The following is a 17,057-nucleotide window of genomic DNA, read 5'->3' on the forward strand; positions in this document are numbered from 1 at the left end:
ATGTGACTTTACTGGTGACTTGAGATGGACAGTGACTTGGCTATGGATTGACAGTGATATGGTCAGTGACTTTGCCGGTGAGTTGAGATTAACAGTGACTTGACCAGGAATTGATAGTGACATGGTCAGTGACTTGACCAGTGACTTGAGACAGTTACATGGTCAGTGACTTGAGATAGTGACTTAGTCAGTGACTTGAGACAGTTACATGGTCAGTGACTTGAGACAGTGACATGGTCAGTGACTTGGCCAGTGACTTAAGACAGTTACATGGTCAGTGACTTAAGGTTAACAGTGACTTGACCAGTGACCTCACTAACTAGGGACTTGATCAAAATTACTTTTATAGGTAAATTGGTCCAATCCTCCTCACCCAGATTCCTTTTGAGGGGATTTCTACTCATCTAGATTCGCCTCGAGAGGATTACTCCTCACCCATGTTAGCCTTGAGGGGATCTATCCTCACAATCCTCACAGAGATTCATCTTTAGGGAATTACCTTACTCCTCATCCTAATTTGCCTTAACGGTATCACCCAAATATCTCCTCAAGGAGATTACTCTTCATTCATATTGGCCTTGAGGGGATTTCTTCTCACACAGATTCCACTTTAGGGAATTACTTACTCCTCACCCAAATTTGTTTTGAGGGGATAGCTCCTCACACAGATTTCCTTTGAGGAAAGAGATTACTTCTCACTTATATTGTTCGAGAGGGGATTTCTTCTCAAGACGTGGTCAGTCAGTGACATGTGTATAACAGTGATGTGGTCAGTGACATGTGATTGACAGTGACTTGAGACAGTGACATGTGATTGACAGTGACTTGAGACAGTTACATGGTCAGTGACTTGACCAATGACTTGAGACAGTTACATGGTCAGTGACTTGAGGTTAACAGTGACTTGACCAGTGACCTCACTAACTAGGGACTTGGCTTGAACAATGACTTCACTGGCTAAGGATTAACAGTGACATGGCTAGTAACTTGGCCAGTGACATAGCCAATGCTACAATGAACAGTAACATTGCTAGTTACTTGAGGTTATGTGACATGGACAGGGATTGACAGTGACATGTTTATAACTGTGACATGGCCAGTAACTTGGCAAGTGATATGTGATTGACAGTGAGTGATCAACATTGAACATGACTGGTGACCTAACCAGTGACTTATGGAGTTTAGCTATATTCAACCATTCATTGTATAGGAACATGCCAAAAGAGAATACAAGATCCGAAAAAAGAATAAGGCATGAGAACTCAAACGCTATATTGACAATAGTTCTAATAAGTAATAACCACAATATCACCCCACAACAGAAATCACCACACATCACTCTCATAAAATATAATAAATAACTTCCACAACAACACAACCACAATTTAAACACGAACAAAGTTACTGTTTTAAAGAGAAATAAAAAAAAACTCCCCGAATGAGTCAGAACAACATTAAGGCGTCTAGGTAAAGGCCGATGCTCAGGGGGAATGTTGTGCCATGTTTTTATGCCCATTATAATTGCATTCTTTTTTTCCGGGATCTGATGTGGTTACAGTGACATCCTTAAAGAACTTGAGATCATAAGGAAGCTAGTCTCCAAGGCTGTTTCCCATCCTTTCCAATACCCATTTCTCGAGTTGCAACCACAACAACTTGGTAAGTCCTTTGTGGATTCAGCTGGATGTTGCCATTGCCATTTTCATTTGCGGTCACTACTTCACCAGCCATTGTTGAATACAAAGAATGACACAAGCTCAAAGTAGCAACTTCAAACGAGGACTGCACAGCCAATTGTTATGGAAGTGGGGTAAAGCCTACGATAGTAAGATAAATGTCAAAATACATGCAAGTACACATGTGGTTGGGTGATCAAGACAGAGAATGAGATTAGTGAATTGAAGTATTAATCAGAAAACCCTATGTTATCATTATATTTATGCACCAACTCATGTCATTTGCATGCTGGACATAATCAATAACAGATACAAAGTTAATATTATGTGCTACTTGCTTAAACGTAACAAATATGCAGATATGTAAAACTTTAACATGGCATACCTTTGTAATTCTCCAGAACTTTGCTTCTTAACCGGTGACTTTCCATTGGCATTTTCAGCAAGCTCCCTCTGCTTTTCCTTCACTTTAAATAGCTCAATCATTATTCCTACAGTACAACATCAAAATAACCATATACAGCTCATAAAATAGTTACATATTCGAGATCTTGCAAGTTAATATGATAAGACAGCAACCCAGCAAAGCTTCAAACTTGCTCTAAAAACCGATTCAACAACCTTGAAATATGAATAATTGTAACAATTAGATAAGAAAACCTCAAATTCGTGATTCAGGGGAACAGAGTTGATACATAAGAATCAAAATATTGGGATAAATATGCACCTAAACACATATGAATCAATAGAGATTATCAGTCAATTCAAGTATGAATTACACGTCACCAACACAATAATTAACAACAACAACAACCAAAAAACAAGTGCGTTTAAGAAGCAAACCTTGACAAAGTTTCGAGAGTCTTGGTAGACCCCTTGGATGAAGTGAACACATCATCAATACCAGCAAATTGGAACACCTTCTTGGGAACCCTAGCCACCATAATACCAGAACCACGAGGAGCAAGCACCATCCCCACGATAACAGAGCCACACTTTCCGGTGACCTTGCAATGCATGGTGTGGGGCTTTCCGATCTTGTAACCCCTCCTCACAGGAATCACCCACAGCTTAGCCACAATAATGGCTCCACGAATAGCAGTAGCAACCTCCTTGCTGCACTTGATGCCGAGTCCGACATGGCTTTTGCTGTCGCCGACGACGACAAAGACCTTGAAGCCTCTGATTCCGCGGCCGAAGCCTCCAGGCTCGCCAGTGGCGCCGCCTCCTCTTTCATCCATAAAGTCGAGGAAGACGCCGGCTTGAATCGAACAGACAAAGTCGTTTGCCGAGCGGGATGGAGTTGCTGCCTCTCGAACCTTCCAGCTCTGCCATTGTTCACAGCGGCCGCTACCATTATCGTCAACGAAGATCTCAACGACGAAGAAGCCATCAATTTCTGAGCTCCGCGAACGAACAAAAAATCCAGATGCAGAGAATTTGAGAGAGAGAGAGAGAGTTTTCGGTAAGGGTCGAGAGTCTGAATGAATAGGGGTTCAGACAGGCTTGGTTAATGGGAGGGAGAAAGAGAGCTGTCGGTGGCAGTTTTTGTAATTAAGTTTAACTCTAGTGGCAGGTTGTAAATGGGTGACCTTAATTATCATGGGGACATTTGTGTTACCTGAATTATAATAAGACACTTCAAAATGACCTCTTTTATCATTGACCCTTTTTTTTTTCAATTTTTCTTCTATATTAATATATTAATGACAAATTTACTTACTTAAAATAGGTATGGGAATAAGAGGAAATCCACTGTCTCTATCCCTACCCTGTCCCACGAATAATAATTTGACACGTAACCAATAATTCTCATTAAAAAAAAAATTAATAAATTATTACGAAAATAATTTTTCTCTTTCTTTCCAATCTATCGAGCTCAGAAGAAAAAATTTCAGATCGCTCCATTTCTTCTTCTTCTGCTTTCCTCTATCGAACTTGGCCAGGTTCGACGGCAGCGGTGCCTTTTCCTTCTTCGGAGCGTAAAATTCAAGAGTGAATGAATAATTATACCATTAGTACTAAACTACTAATAATACTTATACTGATCCATCTCTTCTTCTCTCTGGGTTTTTGATCGTTTGTGTCACACAAACTCAATTATACACATATTTGCCAGAATCCAAATTGAGAGAGAGAGAGAGAGAGAGAGAAGATGTTGTCCCTTAATGGATCTGTTCAAGTCGGAGCCTATGTAGCTTGTCTTCAATCATCGTTATCGTTATCGTCATTACAAACTAAAATAAAAAATAAAAAAATCATATCATCATCATCATCATTATTTGTTTTAATATACCAATTACATATACACTGTATAAAATCAAAATTTTCATGTATGTGATTGGATCTATCAACTATGATCATCATATATTAAAAAGTAATTCTTACGTAACTTTTCCGAACTTTGATGTATTTTAAAACAAGGTTTCAGCCACACCAGCCCTTTATTCAAAAAAAAAAAAAAAAAGGGTTTCAGCCACTTATCAAATGGGACGTTTTAGTAATCATACTAATTCTGATTTCAATTCAAAATAAATTGTAAACAATATCGCCTAAGGTTAATAAATAGCATAATCAAAATTATTCATTCCAATACCAATTCATTTTCTCTCATATTCATATTGTATCTGATTCATATATTTCTTCATTTCAAATAAGTAAAAGTGCTATTAACTTCTTGTTCTAGACATTTATCTGTTTACACCTCCGATCCTCTTTCCTCTATATATCAATCTCTACAATAAAAAACAACAACAAAAATGAAAGAAAAGCTATGCACCAATAGTTTCAGGATTGGATGAGACTTTTTTCTTTGGCAAAAAATTGGGATTTTGTTCTTTTGAAAAGAAAAAGAAAATTAAAACCTCTAAGGCAATCAAAACTGAACTAATCTAGACTAAATGCATGTAGCACTGAAAGAGGAAGTCTGTTGGACTAAAGTTGCGGAGAGGGAGAGTTGTGACCCAGCGATGTTAGGTCTTTAGATCTCATGCGTCCGTCCAATATATAAAGGTGAAATCATGCACTATGTTAGCATGTAGCACTAATCTAGACTAAATGCATGTAGCACTGAAAGAGGAAGTCTGTTGGACTAAAGTTGCGGAGAGGGAGAGTTGTGACCCAGCGATGTTAGGTCTTTAGATCTCATGCGTCCGTCCAATATATAAAGGTGAAATCATGCACTATGTTAGCATACAACATGTAAGATAACCAAAATGTGACTTTTCAAGACCAAAAGATGTTTGTTTTTCTATTTACTCTTTTTATCTATTTTGCATTTGTTGTTCTTATGTGTTCCCAATTAACCTTTCTTCTACTATCTCAAACTTTCACATCAACAACATAGGCCCTGTAGGGGATTGCTTCACTTTTTTAAAAAATCAGCTTTTGTCTAAAATTTTAGATTTTATTGTGTTTGGTAAATAAATAAAAAACCGCTTTAATTGAAAATTACAGGTCATTGGCAGCAAATTTTGGAAGCAACCCAAATGTTGCTTTTAGAAGCTGCTTTTAATTAAAACACGCTCTGAAGTTGTTTTATGTACTAATAGCACTTTTAGAAGTATCTTTTACCAAATACGAACATGTTTTAATTCACAGCTGATTATTCTCACAACACAGCAGCAACAGTTTTTTTTTTTTAAGTCACAGCAATTCTAAACTATCCCATAGTAGCTGCAGGTATGGATGCCAAGTATCACATAACTTTTTTAATTCGATTCACTATTTGCAAGAAATTGGAACGAATTGAAGCTTCTCCCTGGTATAGTGCAATATAAATTAAAGGGAAAATCGTCTGTACAATACCTGACATTTTCCCCATTCTAAACTTCAGTACCTCACGTTCAGAAAATATCAAAACGGTACCTGAGGTTTTGACCCCGACCGAAGATTGGTACCTGTTGCCGTTAGCTTGGTTACAAAAATTGACAGCTGAAGGATATTTTCGTCTTTTCATGTTTTAATCCATTATTCTTTTATCTAAACATTTTTTTTCTATTTTTTTCTCTCTCCCTACTGTTCCTCTCTCTCGTCCCCTTTCTCTCTCCCTACCTGGGCCGTCATCGATCGCCGATCACCAAATACCCACACCGGCGTCACTGCTTGAGAAGAAAGAAGATACGTACCCATCCTAGGCCGATGAAGAGAAGCCAAAGTCGGGAGCCCCTAGATCCCAAGAGCCCGTCTAGCAACACCCGTTGTTCGTCGATGAGGCATGGAGCCAAGGTCAATGAGGGAGCGCCACCGAACAGGCTGCAGAATTTCCTTTGCCTTTTCCAAACCGTAGTTCACTCGCTGTGGGGGTGGTCAATAAATTTGACCCTGCAATCAAGGCAATTAAAGAGAAGTAATGGCAACAGTAAATGCAACGGTTAATGTAGCTGTAAATGCGACGATAAATGCGACATTCAGTATGACAATCATGACCGCCAATAAGTGACGGTTATTGTAGGAGTAAATACGGCCTTAATGGTGGCGTGCCGGTCAAGTCACTACGGCTTGCTGTGCAAGTTTACTTGCAGCCCACGCCGAGGTACACCTATAAATAGGCTGCTCGAAGCCAAGGTAATGCATCGAATCCAATTCACTCTACCCCACTACTAAGAAACGTATTGACTTAGGCATCGGAGAGTTTTCTGCAGGTACCCCTCCTCCTTGAGCCGACGGTCAAACTTCGAGTCAACGCTCGAGGGAAGCTTCTCGATTGTTCCCGGTCAGCTCCCGCTCCAGTCCACATTCATTGGTGAGTCAAACTCCTCAACGGAATTTTTCGACACCAACACTCGCCTGTTTTCAATAGCAACTTTTAAAGCCAAAAATAACTAAAAACATAAAGTAGCCCAAAAAGGAATCCAAATCCTAGCTTTTCATTCTCCCTAAGGTTATTAAATATACAATTGAAGAGGAAGGGAGTGACTGTGTGGCCTTCAACATTCGGATTTTGGCTCCAACACAGGACAGCTCAAGTTTGGAGAAATTCTCTAACTCTTTCTATCTGTCATGCACTCATGCTCATTTATTTGACTATATGAGATTATGTTGTATTAGAGGTTACTCTTTATAGTTGTTTTTTCCTTCTTGTATCAAAAAAAGACACTCAGATTTTGGCAGTTGAATGCTTTGGCTATAACCCACTACTGAATCCAAGCCCTTTAATTTTCAAAAACGCGAATCTCTACCTAGCTCGCATTCCATACCGCCATATCCATGGTGTAGCCTTCCGTAGAAGAAAAGACAATGGTGCAGCTATAGCGACAAAACAAGTCCAACGTAGCAACAGACATAAACAGCAATGAAGCCCATTGACTCGCCCAAGAAAAGCCCACAAACTGACAATGTGAATAACGGCTAGTTTAAATTACGATTTCCAACAGGATTGAGAAGCAAGAAAATAACAAAAAAAAAAAAAAAAAAACCCTCTTTATAAAGCGCCACAAAAATTACCCAAACCCTCGAGCCTTCGCCTCTCTCTTAAAAAAGATCAGAACCCTTTTCTGTTTCGGCTCCCCCCGACTCTCAGTCTCTCCTTCGCCCTCTCTCTCTCTCTCTCTTTCTTTCCAGCACTTGCCAGGTGATCTTTCTCTCTCCCCCCCCTCTCTTCTCCCTCTCAAATTTCAGTAACATTTTTATAATAATTTAATTTATTTAGATAATGGTTTATTTAACTTCCAACCCATATGCAACATTATGATTTATCGTTTACTTTGGCCATAAGGCATTTGATAAATGTTGTAAATTGTAATGGAGTGTAAATTTACATATATCAAATGGGTCTGAGCCTACGGCGCTGTTGTTGTATTTGGGTTTTTCAAAATTGCAATATTAGGTTGAAGGGTTGAGTGGGACCCACAAATGTGGTTGTGCTTCACAACCCATGGAGGGATGGATGGTGGTGATGGGTATGGATGTTTGATTTTGTTTAAGCCTTGTACGTTAATGGTGAAGTGAGTTGAGTTTTACTACTGCTTGATATTGATTTTTGTTTCTTGTTCTGAAAGGCATTAGTTCACATGGCAGTTTGGATGATTCTGATGAATCAAGGCATTCGTGAGGAATCAGGACACTGACTTTCTGTCTGTCCGGACCCGAAAAACACAAGAGTGGGTATAGTTTCCTCGGATTATTTCGGTGAAGCGGAAGAAAATGGAGGTGGATAACAATGCAAAGGAAACTACCTTGGCCTGTTTACCGAATCCAAAACAAAAGAAGGTCGAGGTAGAGAAGAATGTGAAAGAAACTACCGTGGCCTGCAAACCGAATCCAAAACAAGGTAAAAAACACAAAATCTATGTTTTTGGTCTGGAGCACAGAATTGTCGTGAAAGATATCAAGGATATTCAGGAGAAATTGAAGAAGAGCACATATGAAAGAGTGATGTTCATTTGCAAAAGAGTAAAGGAAACACTCGGTAATCCTGAGAAGTATACCGAATTCTTGAAGCAATTTCACATGTATGCCAGTGGAGTAATAGATGCGACGGAGTTTCTGAACTTGGTGGATGACTCGGTTCAAGCAGATCAGAGTCTGATGCACGATTTTGACGAGTTTTTGGAGCACTATGACAAGGTAGATGCGTTGGTTTCTCTGAATTTTGGACTAGGAGTAGGACTGTGAGTTGTTGTTATTTGCTTTGACCAGGTCTTCTAGATGTCTCTGTTACTGCAGCGGTATGTATATGACCCTCACTTGGTGGGCTAGTTTAAATTTGTTGTTGTAGGTTTCTGTTAATTGTTGCTTTTAGTTTCGGTTCTGTATCTGCGGGTTCTTTTTGTCAAGAACTCAGTAATTTAAATTCAATGAGAACGCTTCGAGAAAGTAAGATGACTTGGTTCTGTCATTTCCTACATACTCTTAGAGTCCAAGCCAATTATTTGGAAACCGTTTGAAGCAAACCACCGCTGGCTAGTCCTAATTGAGACCGTCAATGCTGAATTTTGCTCCAGTAAAACAGAGCTTCCTACTTTTCTAACCTTGAAAAACAATTCCAAAACTTTAATCAGATATTTGTTTGCAACACAGCATGTCCAACCTCGAGTGCATTGTTCAACTCCAGAAAACACGAAACCGTATCAAATTCTGGAATGGCATGTTGAGTTAGGAGTGACGCAGCGCAAGACGAGACATGGCGGTTTGAGACGATGCAGATCGAGTGGGAGGTCGTTTGATTCTGTTACTTCTGTTAACGTTTGTGAAAACTGAAAAGGTTTCCAAGTTAGTCCACATGGTTTATAAACTATATACTATTCAATATCTACCCGAAGCTCTGCAGTTTTGGTTCCAGAGTTTTAGTATCAAAACCAATAAGCTAATGTAGCAAGATTCCTGTAGCGTGTTCCCCAAGCTTATCTGTTTCCCGACCATTTGTCTTTTTATCCTTTTTGTAGAATTGAGCATGTGAAACATAATGTCAAGACAACTAGGAAGAATCCATTCTCATAATTACTTGATTTTAAAAGCATATATGCACACGAGGCATGTTGCTCAATAATGAAGATGACTTGGAGAGGTTTTGTTCGGTCAATCAAGGGCCTTAATTGTATTTTTCGATTGGATCAAGGGCCTCATTACATGATCCAAGTAATATCAGCTTGAAAACCCATGAAAACGTTTCTAGAAAGTCAACAGGTTACATATTCTCACCCTTCTTCATATCTATTCAGATCGACTTCTCATGGTGTTTCGATTGCTGGTATAAAGGAGATACACTTATGATGCAAAAGTAAACCAGATTCTTATCCTATACTTGCACATAGATTCAGTCTTCCTATGAATACTCAAATTTTTTATCGGTATAAATGAAAATGGCAAGGTGCTGTACTAAAAACTTGCACCAGGGTAAGAATACAAATGATTCATTTACAACGCAGATTAACTTACAGAGCCAAAACTGTTACATCAGAAACCAAATCACGTATCAATATAATCTACAGACTGAATTGTCCTAACAAGCTCCTTCAAATTGGCCAGGACATGCCGTGGCCCTAAGCTTTTAACACCAATGTAATTCAGAAGCTGTTCTAAATCCTACACCAGACAAAAAAACGCTAATGTCAACTTAACTATGCGTTGAAAATAGAAATCTGGAGAGTTATGATTGATATACTTAATTTAACCTCAGGAAAAGCATGAGATTATATATGGCCAAGGAAATTAAATAAAGCAAAACAAAATAAATAAATCTTTACCCTCATCAACAAAAGAGAAAGCAAGAAGTAAAAGAAAAAGACATGGATGAGTTGCAAGAATGATCTAAAGTTAAAGAAAGAATCATAGAACTAAAAGTTTTTAAGTTATGATACTACAAATCTTTAGTGATTCCAAGACATTCTTGCTCAAATCACTAAGTTGTCCAAATGTACCACTAATTCTATCATGGAATACTTGGGATCCTATAGGCTTTCTAATGGAACAACATAAACAGGAATTTGAAAGAAAAGTATCCAAGTATAGCCACAGTGCCACACAAACGTCATGTAAGCTGCATTAGCTGCTGAAAATTTAGCTACATATTTTGTGTATTCAGTATATAACAAATTACTTTCTTGGAATTTATGCTACCAAGTCATTCCTAAAATTGAAGTACTCTATGGACCATGCAATGGCCCTGACACAGACAATTCACCGACACAATTACCAGACTCATCTGCTTCTTAAGAAACCAAGAAATGGACAAACTGTGTACAAGTTTCATGTAAAGGTTCCTAGCACTCACGGAGGAGACAAATACACTTAGTGGAAATAGATTTTGTGGCAGCCATAGAGAAATTATGAGCAAATCTCTAATTACTGACATAATAGTTAACACTTGGAATCTCTTGGGAAAACCACAAACTCTCATGAGTCAACAGGAGCTATATCAAGTGAAATTCCTACTCTTAGGAAATCAGCAAAAAATTTAATCCACTATTAGGTCATAAGTTAATAATCATACAGGTCAACTGTTTGTTCAAAGTCAAACAGATTACATTTACTTAGACAAAGATGTACATCCACACACAGATAAATAAATACTACTTCTTTGTAAAGCTTCCCTTCAGTCAATCCTATCTCAGAAGAAAAATAAACAAAAATGGTCATCAAGGGTCGGGGAACTACTCCAACCCTCCAATACACAAACAGAAACAGAATTTTTAACAACAACGAAGCGGATAAAGGGCACTATAGTATTGCAGATTGCCTCCTTATACACAAATCTGTAATTAGTTATTATTCCCTTCTCTTATACCTTATCTCTATACTACATTAATTTGATTTCGGGGCAAACTTTGTACTACATAACTAAGTTACAAGGTTTTACTATTTCCAATAATCACATTTTGAAGTGTATGACTGCACAATGATCAAGCTAATGACAAGATAAGAACCACATGCACATCAATGGAAAGTAATCAAATCTCAGTAGGTCAGGACTATATGTGAACAAAATTGCACCTTGTTTAGTAAGAAAACAGCATAAGCCGCTCTTGTTGTGTCTTGACCATCTAAAAAGAGAGGGAATTCCACATGTTTCACATCCGTGGAAACCACTGTATTTGACGATAAATCAGATGATGTAGGCTCTACGGATGGTCCATAATCAATAATATAGGAATGGGAACCACCCAAGCGCAAAGGATAACGCAAAGGAACTTTTAAGTAGGAGGCTATAAGGCAAACAGCCTGCATTCAAAATCAATGTAATAGAGCATCTTATACAAAGCAACTTTGATGAAAAAAATAAAATAGCAAAAGATAGCATAATATAAAATAAAATAATATATATATATATATATGCTAAAAAGTCAATTTCTGCTGGAACAGGAGATTATAGTGACAACTTAAACTCTTAAAGTAAAGATTCTAATGTGCATGTATAAAGCAATATATACCAAACAAAGACAAAGTACTACTCACATGACCGACGTATCCCATGGCTGTTGCAGACTTCTGAACCTCTTTCTTGTCGGTGAAGAAACTTGTCATTTTAAAAGGCAGCATAGTCAAATGCAAACCTAAAATTGTCAATGTTCCCTGGTTTGCAGGTTTAAATCGAGCAGAATTACCTGGTAAAATTGAAAAAGAAACAGATTAAAAATACAATCTAACCAGAATCACAGCAGGATATCTTGCCAAAGGTTATTGACGTCGACAGAAAAACTACATCAATTTTTAACAAGCTCAAATATATCAAAGAAGCCAATTCAACAATATTCAAACTTGAACTAGAAGAAATTGTATCCATTTTACACAAATTTCCAGGGTCATGCAAGCCATTTAGAAAATCTTGAGAACTCCAAAAATAGACATTTATAAGCAAACGAGAAAAAAAATTGAGATTCAAAGAAAAGAAAGAAAAAAAAAAAAAGGTCAAAACCACCAGAAACATGAAAACTCATCAAGAGTCATACATAGATTCACTACATATTCCGTCACACTCAAGCAAATTGACAAGCTGAACAAATAAATGAAAAACAGAATTACTTCATGAGAGAGCAACATCTTATGAAATAATGTAATTACACCCATTGCCATGATGTCCAAAACTTCATGAATGTGGATAAATGCCATAAAAGAGTTCAATTTCCTTCAATCATCAGCCTTTTATTTTCCTTCCTCTATTCATTCTACCTCGCTTACTCTATTTTTTCTTCTTTTTTTATTTTCTTTGTGGGATAAAATCAATATCATACAGTAACAACTCACTAGTAATACCTGATCTACTAGTGTTAGGAAATGATTCAAGCTCCTGTTCGTGTGCAGGACCCATAGTGAACTTTACAGGATAGAGCAATGAAACTTGTGTTATCATATTTTGTTGTCTTCTTCTTAGCATCTTTTGCAAGTTTTTAAGACGAATATATCCATTGTCTCTGGAAAGTAGCTGATTTGACTCCTGTAGTATAAGCATAATCAGATTTTCAACAATATATAAAATGTCAAAACCAATCCATAAACCCTGAAAATGGAACAGAGGGGAAAATCAAAAGGATTTTAGAGAAGTACATAATACAATTTTGACTTTCGAAATGGATCAAAGCAATTTAATAAAGCAAATAGACAAAAAATGCATATTTATTACGTATATAAAACAATCTATCAAGATGAAATGAAACAGAGCAATCTTGTAGTTAAATAGGATTAGTTTAGAAATGATGAAGAAAAAGAAGAATATGCAATTCAAAAGGCAACCCAATCTAAGCTTAAAACCTGGGCTGGTGAGGACAAAGTATGGAACTGGAAAGAAACATATCACTACAGGGATGTATAATGATAATGATGGTTTATTACTTCCTGAACAAAAGATGAAAAATGGGAATTGAGGATAAAAAATAAAATAAAAAAATAAAAAGAGCAAACTTGTCCAACACAAACATTATGATCACAATATTTATAACATAATTCATCACATGGTTGGCTGATGTTACAAAAAATGAGATTCTAATGCTTGAAAGTCGGCTGACTTGGCTCAGGCTTGTTGTTGGCTCTCAAATTTCCAGTGTGGCCTATGGATGTTATAGTTAAAATCTATCATTATGTAGTTTTCGAAAGAAAAGTGCAATAGGATTGGAGTTTTGTTTTCCAGCACCGCACACTGCTAAAAATGGACATAAAAGATTATAGTTCAGAAATGTAGAAATCCTCTTCCATCATTGCAAACCCAACCACTTTTTGGTACATAGTAATTATATATTTTACCTCCAGTTTCTTCCTAGCTGCAGATAGAGCTGTCCCAGCAACCAATAGCGACCTTAGTTCTGTACTAAGCTGTTCCTCTTTCTTTTTAGTATCCTCCACAGCAACCATAGAATGCATAGACATGTTTCCCATTACCACTTTTCTCGCCTCCAGTTTCTGCTGCATCTCCTCAAGCTCATTTGATCGATTCAATGACTCAGCTTCAACCTGCCAACAGTGTTGCCACCCGCTAACCCGCGGGCTAATCAATTAAGGCTCAATAAATCATTTAACAACGCTATATGCCAATGACGACTTAGTGCACAATCAGAATCATATATAAGGAACAAAATTACGAATGACTGTGAATTTAATCTATCATCTGTTCTTAGATTAACTAGAAAATCAAAGATAGTAAGAACTAAAAACACTTCAACAGCCATAACCTCACAAAGTCCTCCATTCATAGTTTAGAGCCTAACACCACCAAATTTAGCTGAAACTAGATGAATTAAACTAAGAACATACAATAACAAATCCATGCCTTTCAAGATTATATTCAAGTAATCCAGTTGCCCAGAAAATAAAGAATTGATAATAATAGTGTTCATAACTCCGATTTCTAATAAACCCTAACTCCAGCCGATGAACAAATAGTGGAGCCCCTACATTTCAATGTCTCCACTAAAACCCTACCTCAATGAGAGACTCGAGCTTCTGCTTAAGACTCTGCTTCTTCTCCTGAGCTTCCTTGAGCGCAGAAGACAGACTCCACAACCTGGCAAGCTCCTGATCGAATTCCTCCCATTCGATTACCTTCACCTTTTCGGGATCGCTCTTGTTCTTGTTCGGCTCTGCTGCGGCGGGGGTTCGGTTTCGTTCCATTAAGAAGAAGAAGAAGAATAAGAAAAAGAGAAGAGAGAGCTTCGTGCCGCTTTGAATTGGAGACGGGGCCAGAGGCTCGACTTCATCGTCGGAGAGTCGCCGGTTAGGGTTCCGAGCACATTTTTTTCCTGGGCAGAATTGTTGGTGTGATTTTGATTTCTCGGGAAAAAAAGGGGCTTTGAATTTTCGGACCGGTTGGTTGGGCAAAGAGGAGAATAACAAGTGCAAGGACGACTGGAAGTTATTCCGCTGGGGATATAAATGTGATTTCACCTGAAAAAGGTAGAGATCTTATATTCTTATTATGCAAGTTAATCAATAATGCACTGACTCACGTACACCTCTAAATGGATTGGATTAAAAAGGACTTAAAACGGATCGATTTAAATCCGAATACGTTAAATATAACACGATTTTGTCCGAGAACTTGACATATCATTAAAAGTCAAATTCAAATTCATATACGTCAGATTAACGTATATACAGTCTATTTTTTGGACAACAGAATAATTAAACCAAAAATATTTATTGAATTACAACCTTTATTCGAAGAAATCAACTAGAGAGTAAAAAGAGCAGAGCCCTAGGGTTTTCTGAGCAGAGGGTGGCGGCAACGTGGTCGTCTTCACCGACAAGCCGCGTCGTAAGTCGTGCGGTGTAGATCTCAGGTCTGTTTGGTGGTGGCAGAGGTTTCGAAAAGATCCGGTTATTCTAGGATCTTGGTGGTCGGGTCTTGGCGCTGTGAATCGAGGCAGATCAGCGATAGGTACGTCGGACTGATACCGCGGTGATTGGGATCTAGGTGAAAGACTAATCGCTGCGGTGTTGGACGAGTGCCGGCTGGTTAGCGAGTCGGATTTTCATCCCGACTAGGCGAAGTCGAGGTCGAGGCGATTGATAATCGGCGTTGGAGTGCTACCGATCTGTAGGCGCTGGTGCGGTAGTGTAGTGCTGCTTCTGAGGATGGCTGCTTGGGGTGGACGACCCCCAGGCAGGGCGGAGACGACGATGGTGATAGGCTGGCAGAGACAGCGTGCTTGGACCAGCGTCCTTGTTTGGGTTTGGACCTCTGGGCCTGGACCACATAGGCATACCTGGGCCCATTTCAATAGATCTGATAATTGGGCTTGGGTCATTGAGCCTGGGCCTAAACTTGGACTAAGGGGCAGTTGGGCCTTCAGGCCTAGACTTGAGCTCAAGCTTGGGCTGGTTGAGTCTGCTACAGTGGCATTGGACAAGAAGAGCAAGACCGACCTGTTGCCGAGGTTGTTGGCTCCTGAAGAGGCTAAGGATGGTGCTGGCTCCAACCCTAAGGGGGAGGAGCTAGTATTTTCTTAAGTCTCTGCTATTAGACATCTGGTTACAAGCCTTCTAGAGTTGGAATAGTCTTTATGAGTTGTTCTAAGATGTTTCTAGTTGTTATTTGTACCACAATGGCGTGCTGGCAAATTAGACTAGATGAATGATTTTTCCTTAGGATAGCGAGGTTGTTCTTGCTCGTTTTAGGCTTGCTTTCCGGCGAGCATCCCTTTAGACTTTAATGAGTTTAGTATTGACTTAGATAGGTTTATTTGGTTTCACCAGATTCTTATGTAAGTGCATGTTAGACTCTGGCCTGTTTTCATGACTTTGATATCTAATAACATCAAATCCTATTCAAAAAAAAAAAAAACGTATATCCAGTCTACTAATCCAAATTAATATTATTAAGTACTGCCTTTTCTTTTTTTTAGAATGATATTTAATTTAAAGTTTTATCACACTATGCACAATAAAGTTTTAGCATACTAATTCGATAAGGCCTGCTCACCTAAGGGACAGTTTTTAAGGGACTGTGAGGGACAAGTGAATCTGACGGCTGAAAATAAATGTACAATTTTAAATTGTTATAATTTCTGCTTTTATATTTAATACATGTGGTTGAGATGCATTTATCCCTCACAGTCCCTTAAAACTGTCCCTTAGGTGAGCAAGCCTGCTAATACGATATGTTTACTATTAAGTACTGTTACAAACAAAAAATTATTGCCTCATTCGATATGTTTGGGTCTCGACAGTTGCTTTGTCTATAAATTTTAATTTAGCTCTGGGCCTTCATTTGTTTGTGAATGATGGGTCTATTTTTCTCTTGCATTGAGTGGGAGAGATCGCAAACAAAAGAGAGGCCTCGTTATCCCTATTAGGGTATTTTAATCTTCTTCAGGGCTCTACTTTTCTTTGTTTTGGGCTTAATCCTAAAATATGGGTGTGCTAGGAAATTGCTAGCTAGTTTGTTTGCTCTTTTAGTTAGGGGTGGCTTTGTAGTAGTTTCTACAGAACGGTTCTTTCTATCGACCCCATAGGGGTGGATTGTTTTTGTATTGCTTGCTGAATTACATAATGAGATGACCTATTTTACTCAAAAAAAAAAAAAAAAAAAATTATTGCCAATGAACTTTATTATCTGTCTCTCAAATTTTTCTTTAAGGAAATGAATATTCATTAATATTGGCATGACTTTACAAAGTTACCGTCAGGATATTAAATACACCAGGGCCTAAGCTCCTGAAGCATAACAATCAATGCTTTGCCTTTTCGATCGGCCTAACTGGGAAATAAACCCCTAGCAAATAATAGCCATTCTAGAATTGCCTTGCACATTTGAGAAAATGACTACTATCCTATACTAACTAAACATTGACCAAAATGAAGCTACATAATCCAACCAGACAACTAGTACACCCGCCTAAGACTGCAATTGGTGTACATCCATATTGGTCACTGGACTGAACTTGTCACAATGTAACATCACAAAAATCAAAGTATAACAAAAAAAATAACACAAAAAGTGCATAACTGGCC

The 17,057-nt window shown here is 38.2% G+C and overlaps 2 protein-coding genes across 4 annotated transcripts; both read right to left on the reverse strand.

The window, feature by feature from the left end:
• Window positions 1-1,235: 1,235 nt before the first annotated feature.
• LOC133710939 (small ribosomal subunit protein uS5w-like) lies at window positions 1,236-3,172 on the reverse strand. The gene is made up of 3 exons (XM_062137092.1): window positions 2,520-3,172; window positions 2,062-2,138; window positions 1,236-1,817 (listed from the first exon to the last, which is right to left on the reverse strand). The coding sequence occupies exons 1-3, from the start codon at window positions 2,915-2,917 to the stop codon at window positions 1,798-1,800; spliced, it is 495 nt and encodes a 164-aa protein (XP_061993076.1). The 5' UTR covers window positions 2,918-3,172; the 3' UTR covers window positions 1,236-1,797.
• Window positions 3,173-9,446: 6,274 nt separating this feature from the next.
• Window positions 9,447-14,446, reverse strand: LOC133710813 (vacuolar protein sorting 38). Of its 3 annotated transcripts, none has more exons than XM_062136938.1 (6): window positions 14,028-14,446; window positions 13,353-13,559; window positions 12,369-12,549; window positions 11,571-11,719; window positions 11,109-11,336; window positions 9,447-9,701 (listed from the first exon to the last, which is right to left on the reverse strand). In XM_062136938.1, the coding sequence occupies exons 1-6, from the start codon at window positions 14,214-14,216 to the stop codon at window positions 9,585-9,587; spliced, it is 1,071 nt and encodes a 356-aa protein (XP_061992922.1). In that variant the 5' UTR covers window positions 14,217-14,446; the 3' UTR covers window positions 9,447-9,584. The 3 variants fall into 3 exon arrangements, with proteins under 3 accessions (XP_061992922.1, XP_061992923.1, XP_061992924.1); XM_062136939.1 differs by having other exon boundaries at window positions 13,353-13,581; window positions 14,028-14,169; XM_062136940.1 differs by having other exon boundaries at window positions 13,353-13,593; window positions 14,028-14,169.
• Window positions 14,447-17,057: the final 2,611 nt, after the last annotated feature.

The sequence above is a fragment of the Rosa rugosa genome, chromosome 5, assembly GCF_958449725.1.
Source record: "Rosa rugosa chromosome 5, drRosRugo1.1, whole genome shotgun sequence".
Lineage (NCBI taxonomy): Eukaryota > Viridiplantae > Streptophyta > Magnoliopsida > Rosales > Rosaceae > Rosa > Rosa rugosa.

Bases quoted from the DNA above. Each gene is read 5' to 3' on its own strand.
- LOC133710939 (XM_062137092.1), bottom strand. From the start codon at position 2,917: ATGGATGAAAGAGGAGGCGGCGCCACTGGCGAGCCTGGAGGCTTCGGC. The intron at 2,139-2,519 runs GTTTGCTTCTTA...TTTAAAGTGAAG, and splicing joins ACTCTCGAAACTTTGTCAAG to GAAAAGCAGAGGGAGCTTGC. The intron at 1,818-2,061 runs GTATGCCATGTT...TTACTATCGTAG, and splicing joins AGTTCTGGAGAATTACAAAG to GCTTTACCCCACTTCCATAA.
- LOC133710813 (XM_062136938.1), bottom strand. From the start codon at position 14,216: ATGGAACGAAACCGAACCCCCGCCGCAGCAGAGCCGAACAAGAACAAG. The intron at 12,550-13,352 runs GTAAAATATATA...CTTATACTACAG, and splicing joins CAGCTAGGAAGAAACTGGAG to GAGTCAAATCAGCTACTTTC. The intron at 9,702-11,108 runs GTGCAATTTTGT...TGTCTGGTGTAG, and splicing joins CTGTTTTCTTACTAAACAAG to GATTTAGAACAGCTTCTGAA.